This window comes from Myxocyprinus asiaticus, chromosome 15 (genome assembly GCF_019703515.2).
Source record: "Myxocyprinus asiaticus isolate MX2 ecotype Aquarium Trade chromosome 15, UBuf_Myxa_2, whole genome shotgun sequence".
NCBI lineage: Eukaryota > Metazoa > Chordata > Actinopteri > Cypriniformes > Catostomidae > Myxocyprinus > Myxocyprinus asiaticus.
The window spans coordinates 43434223-43446228 of record NC_059358.1 but is presented as its reverse complement, the minus strand read 5'-3'; the positions used below and the strand labels follow the sequence as shown (position 1 = coordinate 43446228).

General features: G+C 36.5%; 1 protein-coding gene across 6 annotated transcripts in view; it reads left to right on the top strand.

The window, feature by feature from the left end:
• inpp5b (inositol polyphosphate-5-phosphatase B) overlaps positions 1-12006 on the top strand; it is a 65310-nt gene that overhangs the window by 30661 nt on the left and 22643 nt on the right. For all 6 annotated transcript variants that reach the window (XM_051718023.1, XM_051718021.1, XM_051718024.1 and 3 more), the window contains 3 exons: positions 1677-1847; positions 8290-8391; positions 8806-8920. In XM_051718023.1, coding sequence (XP_051573983.1) covers positions 1677-1847; positions 8290-8391; positions 8806-8920 — 388 coding nt within the window. The remainder of the gene's footprint in view (positions 1-1676; positions 1848-8289; positions 8392-8805; positions 8921-12006) is intronic.

Sequence of the window (12006 nt, the reverse complement as noted above, 5' to 3'; positions counted from 1 at the left end):
TGATAATACTGCCAGTCAGCTCGTCCTGCAGGTGACCTGAAATAGTTTGTGAAAGTGTCTTAAGTTTTCTTTCTCATTGAGCAAATCAACTACAAACTCTTCATCACTGCTGCAGCTTATAGAGAAATCTTTTTTCTTTTTTCGATCTGCTTGTAAAGTACTTTCTTCTGCTCATCTGTCATAGGCAGAGGGCAGACTAGTTGAAAGGTGCACTGAGCCAACTACCGTACCAGGGTAAAATTGCTTGTCGATTAGAGCCACCTACTGTAAAGGCGTGAATGTGCTACCTGCGGTCATTCGCTTCGCTTTCTATTTGCAAGGGCCATTCGTCGGTGATTCGCCTCATATAATCGTGTCGCCTTTGGTGTGAAAAGGCCTGTACATAAAATATATATATATTTTTAAATGGCATTTTAATGCCAGTAAATGCTTATCCTGTATTATAATGTAGCTACTGGTGAAATCCAATATTTGACAATATGAGGACTGTGCATTTTCTGGGATTGCCTATCTTGAGAAAGATACAGTAGAAACATTTGAATTTGGTCAGGAAGCCTTGGTCAGGAAGTGCTGCCTCTGGAGGTTTTGGAACAGGTAGTTTTTCTTTAGTATTCTACATTTATGCTGTAACTTTATATTTGAATCCTTTTTGCGTATAACGTACAGTATAGCATGCAGTATAAAGACTTAAAGGGGTCATGACATGCCTTTTTTTAGATTAATTTTAATATGTTTCTTGAGGTTCACCTATAAAATGACAAAAGTTTTTTGCACACACACACAAAAAAAACCCCATTAGTATATTTGTAAAACATGAACATTTTCCACCCTCATTCAGTCAGAAATGCTCTGTTTTGGTGCTGCTTCTCCTTTAAGACTTGATCGTAAATGCCCACTGTTCTGATTTGCTTTCTGCTCTCTCCTTTTGTCATCTCACTGCTCACAGCTACTGGGCGGGGCTACAAAAGTGATAAGGTAAAGTAGGTACTGATGTGTTGTTGTGGAGGCAGTCAGATGCAAATGTCTACCACAGTGTGATATCACAATGTGGAGGAAGTAGAGAACGAATCGTTTTAGCAGCTTGGTTTCAACAAACTCCTTTTGCAGTGAGGAGGAAATTTTGAGTTCTGAGACTTACAGGATGTTTTTATAGTTCAATGACCTCTTATATGTTAAAAGATCAAGGAAAATGTGATTTGTCATGTCATGACCCCTTTAAATTTGCATATTGTTTGAAGGAGAGCACTGGGCAAAATGCTGAATAACATGCTTTTTCAATGAAATGGTTAAAATCAAATTTTAATCTTTTAATCCAATTTATTGGAAGAAAAACTGATTTCAGAATATCATGAGTATGATTATCAGAATAGATGTTAGTACAGGCCTAGAGTGTTTCTTGCAGCGATTTAGAAAAAAAGAGAGCTTTACTGTAGTTTCTTGCATGAAGAAATGTATTGAAGGTAAACACCAATAGCACAAATGTTTTACTATGTCATTTCTATATAAGCAGTGAGCGATCTTTGCACTGTACAATTATAAACATTTCTACTACTCATCACTGCTCTTAATGGAAATTTTTAATCTGTTGTCATTCAAACAGAAAGTGAGATTAAAGTCAGATTTTGTCTTGTCAGTTTTTGTTTGGATATAAAGAATTGCACCCGGTTTTGTTTCAGTCAGGAGCGAGTGCGGGAAGAGGTGAGAGATGACCTGATCCGATCATCGCAGCCCATCCAGTCAAACAAAGCTCAGATGCTCGGGATGCCTCAGTTTGGTTTGCGCGATAACCTCATCAGATGTGAGCTCCTCAAGAACGAGGACTCCTACACTCACGTCCAGAACTACAGGTGTGCCATCTGCTCAGCATCACAGCTGTCATGCCTGATGGTTATACGTGTCTGTTATACTATTTTAACTGCTGACAACTTCACATTTTTTTGCCCTGATTTTAAGGGACAGTCTGCTGAATTCTGCAGAATGGATTTAAATGAATATGATACAATTTCTTAAACAGAGCTTAAGGACACTACATTCTTATTGAAAGCTGAAAGCACTATCAAATTATCCAAAATGTTGAATAAATTAACACGTAAGGGGTAATTGATGTTCCAATTTTGAGAAAACAACTGTGCAGCTTTCGACAGAGTTCTGTGGGTACAGATTCTGTGTGTGCAGCAGAGCAGAAAAGGGAACATGTTTTATTTTAGTGCAATAGTAGTATTACTGTAGTGTTACTTCATGTTTCATTTTAGATTTTTAAAGATTTTCTGGTTAATTTGTCATTACTGCAACACATCTGGTTTCAAAATTAGGGCCATTTAATGTAATGTAAACTATTTACAAAAAAATCATTAATGTATGTTGTACCCAAGATCCAATAGTAAATGCAAAAAAAATTATTTGATTTCCCAAACATCGATATCTGGATAATAGTTAAAAAAACATTTCTCTGTTGAGGTCTAATATGAATGGATTAATTATTTGAGTGTTAGTGTATAGTGTCCATACCAAATAAATTGGTACTTTTATTCACCAAAGTGGCATTCAACTGATCACAATGTATAGTCCGGACATTAATAAGGTGAAAAATTACTATTATAATTAAAAAAAAAAAAAAACTACTAAGAGTTCTCATCAAAAAATCCTCCATGTGCAGCAATGACAGCTTTGCAGATCCTTGGCATTCTAGCTGTCAGTTTGTCAAGATACACAGGTGACATTTCACCCCACACTTCCTGTAGCACTTGCCATAGATGTGGCTGTTCTTACGCACCTTACAGTCTAGCTGATCCCACAAAAGCTCAATGGGGTTAAGATCCATTACACTCTTTTCCAAATATCTGTTGTCCAATGTCTGTGTTTCTTTGCCCACTCTAACCTTTTCTTTTTGTTTTTCTGTTTCAAAAGTGTCTTTTTCTTTGCAATTCTTCCCATAAGGCCTGCACCCCTGAGTCTTCTCTTTACTGTTGTACATGAATCTGGTGTTGAGCGGGTAGAATTCAATGAAGCTGTCAGCTGAGGACATGTGAGGCGTCTATTTCTCAAACTAGAGACTCTGATGTACTTATCCTCTTGTTTAATTGTACATCTGGCCTTCCACATCTCTATCTGTCCTTGTTAGAGCCAGTTGTCCTTTGTCTTTGAAGACTGTAGTGTACACCTTTGTATGAAATCTTCAGTTTTTTGGTAATTTCAAGCACTGTATAGCCTTCATTCCTGAAAACAATGATTGACTGATGAGTTTCTAGAGAAAGCTGTTTCTTTTTTGCCTCCGATTCTGAGACCGTCAATCCGCGCATCTTATCACGTGGTTCGTTGTGCATGACACCGTGGAGACTCCGCACATGGAGGCTCTTGCTACACTCCGTTATCCACGCACAATTTACCATGCTCCCCATTGAGAGTGAGAACCACTAATTGTGACCACAAGGAGGTTACCCCATGTGACTCTACCCTCCCTAGCAACCGGGCCAATTTGGTTGCTTAGGAACCCTGGCTGGAGTCACTCAGCACACCCTGGATTTGAACTCACGACTCTAGGGGTGGTAGTCAGCGTCAATACTCGTTGAGCTACCCAGGCCCCCCTTTTTTGCCATTTTTGACCTAATATTGACCTTAAAGCCCAAAGTATACTTTGCCTGTCCGCATTGCACGACGGTCCGCGCACAGTCTGCGTGACGTAATTTTCGTCATCAGGAGTGTCTGCGCACAGTGTCCACATGCAGCCAGATTTTTCTGTCTGCACGGACAAACACACCTGTGCAAGGTTGACTGTTGAGATTGAAGAGTCCACTAGGTGGCAATATGCACGGTTGGGCTGTACTGTCAAACAGTATTCGAAGAACATATTCTTCTCCATCGTTTTGTTGTTGTTGTTCCTGCTTCCTCTAATGGCGTATCCTCAGTTTTTCTTCTACTTTATCCTTCAGAGTGGATGTCCTGGAAATGACACAACTCGGTGCTGCCCTCTAATGTCTGGTAGCATATAACAAAGCAATTGTACTGCGCATGTGTCGAACGCATCCATTCACGCTCATCCATGTGAGAAATACTTTCAAAGCTGTGCGCACACAACTGTCCGTGAAGTATACCAGGGCCTTAAGACATGCCAGTCTATTGCATACTGTTGCAACTCAAAAACAAAGACAATGTTAAGCTTCATTTAATAAACCAAATAGCTGAGGGGGACTGGGTAGCTCAGTGGTAAAAGATGCTGGCTACCACCCCTTGAGTTCACGAGTTTGAATCCCAGGGCATGCTGAGTGACTCCAGCCAGGTCTCCTAAGCAACCAAATTGGCCCGGTTGCTAGGGAGGGTAGAGTCACATGGGGTAACCTCCTCGTGATTGCTATAATGTGGTTCGCTCTCAGTGGGGCATGTGGTGAGTCGTGCGTAGATGCCGCGGTGAATGGCGTGGCCCTCCACACGCGCTATGTCTCCATGGTAATGCGCTCAACGAGCCACGTGATAAGATGCGCGGGTTGATGGTCTCAGACGCGGAGGCAGCTGAGATTTGTCACTACGCCACCACGAGGACTTAGAGCAAATTGGGAATTGAACATTCCAAATTGGGAGGAAAAGGGGAGAAAACACAACAAAAAATAGCTTTCAACAGTTATTGATATAATGGCAAATGATTTTCTAGTACCAAATTAGCAATTTAGCATGATTACTCAAGGATAAGGTGTTAGAGTGATGGCTGCTGGAAATGGGGCCTGTCTAGATTTGATCAAAAATGACTTTTTTCTAATAGTGTTGGTGCTGTTTTTTACATCAGTAATGTCCTGACTATACTTTGTGATCAGTTGAATGCCACTTTGGTGAATTAAAGTAACAATTTCCTTCTGAAACAGCAAAATCTGTACATTATTCCAAACTTTTGGCCGCCAGTGTATACATGATGAGGTAAAACCATCCAAAACGCTTTGAAACTAGCAAACTTTCACTTCTGAGACATAGGTATGGTATACAATAAAGCTGCACAATTGATTGAGTTAAGATTGAAATCGCAATATGGTCTTGCATGGTTACTAAACCTGGAAAGCTTAAAAATAGACTGCATTTAGTGATTCAGGCAGCGCTTCAGTCAGAATTGTGTGAGCAAGCGGCACCCTCTAGCGGTGTGAATGGTATTAGTCATTACACCACGATGGAACTTAAAAGGGCGTTTTGCTCCTTTGGTAACTTTTTATTTTTCCATAATGTGGTTGACATTTCTGTGGAATTGCCCAACATATGCATAGTATGAATTAGGGCTGAAACGATTAGTCGACGTTATTGACAACGTCAACGATTAAAAATTGACGACAAAAATTTTCGTTGTCGAATAGTCGTTTGATCTTAATGTAACATAAGATCATATGAAACTCTAATGATTGCACACAAGAGAAGCACTGCAGCTCACGCCTGACTGAGGAGAGGAAGAAAACACATCTCACAGTCCAGACGCACTCTAAACTTTCCAAACAGCTTCAGGTGATGTAGATTGCAAAGTATGAGGGAATTATAATGCAAAAATACAAATTAAGTAAATACAGAAGCACTCTTGTTGTGGAATAAGCAGAGCCGGAACTGACGCTCAGCTTAAGCAAAACTTGAGTTTCGAGCGTCTTTAAAGAAAACACCCCGGCGTTACATCTGTAATGCAGTTCTATTTAATGCGTTATAGCTTTATTAAAGTTCAAATAATAAGGAAACTGGCATTTCTCTGTGCAGTCAGCGCCTCTTCTATGAGTTGCGCAAAGTGTCCCGATCTAAGAGGGAGAGATTGAAACTGCACCCGGCTGAGGTACACTCCGTCGCGGGGACGTTCATCCCTCGAGTACGTGCGCTTAATGCAGCTAGGTTATAACGTGATGGCAACTCATTGAATCATAATATGTCGTGCATTTCTTATCGTGAAGAAAATTGGCAATACGCAGCTTTTAATAAGAGAGAGTTTGTATTTTGTGAGTTAAAGATGGATTGAGGTGAACAGAAAGTTGAGAGAGGGTAGTCTTTGCCCCATTATACACTGCAAAAAAAATTTCTTTTTTTTTTTTTTTTTGGCTTGTTTTCCAATATAAATATCTAAAACTCCTTTAAAACAATGTACATTTACTTTAGCAGCTATACTGCAGAATATATATATATATATATATATATATATATATATATATATATATATATATATATATATATTTTTTTTTTTTTAACTGAGAATGTTGAATATAATATTAAAAATACAAACATTTTAAATATCTAAAAAAAAAGATGAAATATAAATATCCTTTAAAAAAGATGCATTCACCTGAGAAGCAGCATATAAGATATTTAGACTTGCCTTTAGAGGATAGATCTTGAATATAAGTGTATTTTGTCTTTACTGCACTCGCAGAATTATAACCAAGTGAAAAAATCCTAACCCTAACCCTAACCCTACACTTATATTTAAGATACATTCTCTTAAAGCAAGTCTAAATATCTTATATGTTACTTCTCTAGTAAATATATCTTGTTTTACAGATTTTTAGACAATTTTAAATGGAAAACAAGACAAAAACACTTGTAGTGAAATTTTTACTGAATTAAACTTAATAAAAAGTATTTTTTTCCCCTTTAATCCAGTGAATGTCATTTAGAGGTATTTTTAAAAGATGATTTTGTCCTCTTTATTGTTAGTAAGCACATTTAATACAACCTTTTAAGTCGGGCACAAGCTGAATAGTCGGTTTAGAGTTAATGATTAATCATTGCAATAATCGCCAAATAGTCGAATAATCATTCTAATAATCGTTAGATTAATCGATTATCAAAATAATTGTTAGTTGCAGCCCTAGTATGAATATGTGATGATTTATTATATACAGTACATACGTGTAAAATGTGAGTTCTGTTATTTTGAACTGCAAAAACAGAAGTGCAAAAATGTTTTAGAAGTAAAAAATAACATTTTTTCACATTAATCATCATGCTTTGATATCTAGTTATTTTAAAAACATTTTTATCTCTTTATCGTCTATTAATCTTTTACTTTGGCTCTCTTTAAAATTTTGGCCTGTCATGTGTTCAACAGATCCAGTCCATGTTCAGTGGGAATGTTCAATGGCTGTTGTACCTCTGTACATTTTTAAAACATAATTTATGAGCAAAACTGTGATCTGATGACCAAATACATGGCAACATATCTGTATCGGCTAAAAAGTTTTTGTTAAAATTGGTATCGGCCAAAATTGTTCATATCAGTGCATCCTAAGCATATACCAATAGCTTAAGAATTTAGACAGACAAGAACATTTTAACAATTACTAAATGATACATTTATCTTTAGGTTTTCCATTATTAATAAATACTATTTACGTTAATCTGAAAAATATGGTGTAAAATTAGCTGCCGTGTTGTGGTAACGAGATATATTATTTTATATTAAATTTGATACACAATGAATCATTTTGTAGACAAAATGTTTACATGTTAAGTGAAAACCGTTTAAAAAAACAAAACAAAATGTAATCAGCTTTTAAGACTTTTGGCCCGGGTTATTTTGTGTTGCAGTAATAAGAAGTTTTCTGGACGTATTACAGAAATTGTTGATTAAAAATGTTCATATTTTGTCTTTAATAGTGCTTACAGTAATTCAGACCTCCATTTTCATTTTCCAAAAGAAAAGAAACAATATTGCATAACCTGAATGAAAACATGAATGAAAGCTCTCATGTACTTGTTTTTTTTTTTTTGGCAAAATGATCAGGGCAATTTTTTGAAAACAAACCCACTGATTTGGTCTGCGGTCTAGTCTTACAATGCAGAAATAGTTTATAAACACCACGTTAAAAGCAGAACAATGAGACAGATGTTAAACAGGGACAGTACTGTTACTGAAGAGCACTTATTAATAGGCTTCGGCTGTAACTTATGCACTTCTTTGCAGAAGTGTCTGAAGTGGTGAAGCAATTTTCAGTACAGTGTTTTTTCTTACACCACTTACAATTACAGTAGAAGTATTGACATTTGTGTAAACACTGCCCCCTTTTGGACGAATACATGTACTAGAGCTGCACAGACATGAAGAATAAAAAAACCCAAGAACGAACAGACGTTTACTTACAGAGTTTCCATCTGTAATCATGTGTGTGATCATTTAATGGGGGCTTTAATAAATTCAGTATCAGTCATATTTAAACATAACATTTAAAATATGCTGCTTTACTTGTTTCTTAATTTACTCTGGCAGCTTCTCTCTTTGGCTTGTGTTCTGAGGTCATGTGGGTGAGTTGAATAGCTCTCTCTGTTCTCATTGTGTGCTGACAGCTTTTTCCTGGGCACCTACAATGTGAATGGCCAGAATCCAAAGGAAAGTCTCAGTCCGTGGCTGGGATTCACGCCAAACCCTCCGGACTTTTACCTAGTGGGGTAAGACTGAAAATGAATGTCATTTTCCTATCATTTTAAAGAAATTGTTCACCCAAAAATGAAAATTCGATCATCATTTATTCACCATCATCATTTATTCACCATCGCCCGTGTGACTTTCTTATCTCTGTGGAACATCAAAGACGGTATTTTAACGAATCCTCATGCAGCTCTTTTCCATACAATAAAAGTGAACTGGGACTGAGGCTGTAAAGCTCCAAAAGGAAAAAAAAAAAATACCATAAGAAAGTCAGACATGTTTGGAACAACATATAGGTGAGCAAATTATTGCAAAATGGTCATATTTGGGCGAACTGTTGCTTTAAGGTCAAAAATGTGAACTTTGCTCATCAATAGAGAAAACAAAGACTTTAAATAGGAATAGAGATAATCAAATAAATGTTCTTTGCAAAGCTTCCAGGAGCTGGACCTCAGTAAGGAGGCTTTTCTCTTCAATGATACTCCTAAAGAGCCAGAGTGGATGTTGGCAGTGTACCAGGGTCTCCATCCAGATGCCAAGTACGCTTTAGTAAGGACTTCCACTGGCCTCTCACCCATGAGCTTCTGTTTGTGCTAAAGCCCATAATCCAGATCTATAACGGTCTTTTACACATCGAAAAGGTTATCAAAATTTACTGCTGATAAAAACAGCTTTTCATTAACTTTGTTCATTAATAAATAAATAATGAATCTCGTGATTTCTTTTGAATGTGATTTTTACTTTTGTTCTATATATACTGTATTTATATTTCTTTAAATGGGTGTTTTTTCAACTTCAAGCACTTTTAGCACTGTGAACTTCTAGAAAGAAGTCTTGAGAAAACATTTTTCTCTAATTTATTTAATTTGTCTACTTATTTACTATTTTACACTTTTTGCATACGGTAATTTGTTAAAATTACTGCTTGATTTGTAACGAAGCCCAATTAAATATTCTGTTCACAAGTGATATTTACCTTGAAAACTTTTTTTTTTACATTCTAACATCATTTGTCTCATATTTCATCTCAAACATGCTCTTCATTAGCTGGGTTTCCATCCAACTATTTTATGCAAATTTTGAAATTGAGCATAAGAAATTCTGAATGGAATTGCTTGATATGCTAATAAACTCTTAAAATTCATTTAAAAGTTTAAAGGGGTCATGACATGAGGAATTCAATTTTCCTTGATCTTTTAACATATAAGAGGTCATTGAACTATAAAAACATCCTGTAAGTCTCAGAACTCAAAATTTCCTCCTCACTGCAAAAGGAGTTTGTTGAAACCAAGCTGCTAAAACGATTCGTTCTCTACTTCCTCCACATTGTGACCGCCTTCACAACAACACATCAATGCATACTTTACCTTTCACAGTGGTTTTCTAAAACCTTTTTTTGAAGAACGCCCCCCCTAATCTTTCTTGAATTCATGCAGATGGAGGGTTATATCTGGGGCCTATAAAATGAAAATGCGAAGAGAGAAACTAATAATAAAAGTGCTATTGTTAATATATTTTACATTTGCCTTTTTCAACATTTTTATTCATTAATTATTTATTTGTATAGTTTTAACAGTGGCATTTGTAACAAGGCTATAGTAAACATATGGAAGCATGGATCTGCGCTACCATGGTTAGATGTAGCATGATTTCTTTAAAACAAACTATGGCATTTTTGTAATTATAAATGTTAGATTTACTCTAAGCACATGTAAAAACAATAAATACAAAATATAATATTTATAAGTTGTAACAAAAATTATATTCCCTCACTCCCCTAATGTAGCCTATGACATATTTAATATAGCTGAAGTAGTGATCTGATAATATTTATTATCAATCTATTTCTCCCTAAAGTATAGTTAGTGTTACTATATTAAATTCAAGGGTGGTGATGTAGAATTCTGTGCCGAATTCAAAAGTTTTCCGCTTCTCGCACCTTGCTTCTTACTGATTCTCACAGAGCTGCGAGTTTAAGAGCTCAAGTCCGGTCTGCGAGTAAAAACGCACCTGCTCTGCGCTCGCGCTGCTTTGTTTATTGAGCCGTATCCATCTACAGAGCTATACAGATGCATTAGTCGAGGTTGTGCCTCTGCCTGTGTATTTGATGCTGCTAAACCAGATGCGTCGGTAGACTTCAAAATCAGATGAACCGCGATACAAATGAGTACCAACCCCTATAGCTGAGAACCAATGGATATACTTCAAGTCAGATAAATGTTTTAATGCAAAGAGGAACTTGACAGAAGATTTAATTAATATGACTGATAAATGCCCCCATTTGTAATCTGATACCCCCCTCTCTACTAATGTGCTCTCAGCAACCCCTGGCATCCTTTGAACGCCCCCTGGGGGGCTGCATTATCACTTCTGTAACCCCACCCAGTTGTGGTGAGCAGTGAGATAGCAAGAAGAGAGAGAGCAGGTCAATCAAGAGCAGAGAGCCAATTAGAATGGTGGGCGTTTACTGTCAAGCCTTAAAGGAGAAGCAACAGCAAAACAGCGTTTCTGACAGAATGAGGGTGGAAAATGATCATGTTTTACAAGTATATGACTGTTTATTTTTTGTAAAAAACTCATTTTATAATTGAACCTCAAGGAACATATTAAAATTATTAAAAAAAAGGTATGTCATGACCCCTTTAAAGTTTATGTGCAAGGATGGGGTGGATTTTCTTATCATAATAAAAAATGTGCATTCAGGTGATGGAAACCGTTTATTCACATAAACAACGACATGTTATGACCATTCGGTCGTTTGTTTATGCTCCTTTTCAGGATTCTTCAAACGTAGCCGTGGTTAGTCAGAAGTGCTTCACCCGCAGCTCATCATGTGGGTCCACAACTGTGGGACAGGAGACATTTTTCAGATGTTCATATATACTTCTTTTTTTTTTTCTGTTTCAAAGTGCAGTTCTACTTGAAATTCCTCCATATAAATGGTGCAAATGACTGAAAATTACACATCTGGACATAATTTATGAATAAATTTAGCATAAATCAATTTAGATTGAATAATTTAGTAATTTATTAATTTATTAATTATGGTAACTTGGCAAACCTACTAACTAGCATTTCTTTTGTTATTGTTTTGCGTATTTTATGTTTTCACTTGTGTGTACTTTCATAAAATGTCTAATAAGGCTTGGCTGCTTTTGATTTCAATAGGGATGCACCGATATAAAACAATTTGGCCAATACAATACTGATTTTAACAAAAAAGTATAGGCCGATACCGAAATTTGCCACTCACCTTATTTTGTCATCAGAGCACTGTTTTACTTAAAGGAATATTCCGGGTTCAATACAAGTTAACTCAGTCGACAGCATTTTTGGCATAATGTTGATTACCACAAAAATGTATTCAGTCTCGTCCCTCTTTTTCTTTTAAAAAAAGCAAATATCAAGGTTACAGTGAGACACTTACAATGGAAGTGAATGGGGCCAATTTCTGAACATAAAAATAACCACTGTTTCAAAAGTATAGACACAAGACATAAAGGATACGTGTGTAAACATGATTTCAGTTTGATGAAATCGCTTAGTAGCCTTTTCTGTGTAAACTTTAGCTGATTTTACAACTTCGTTGGAATGACGATGTCAACAAACCATAACACTACTGTAAAAATGATTTA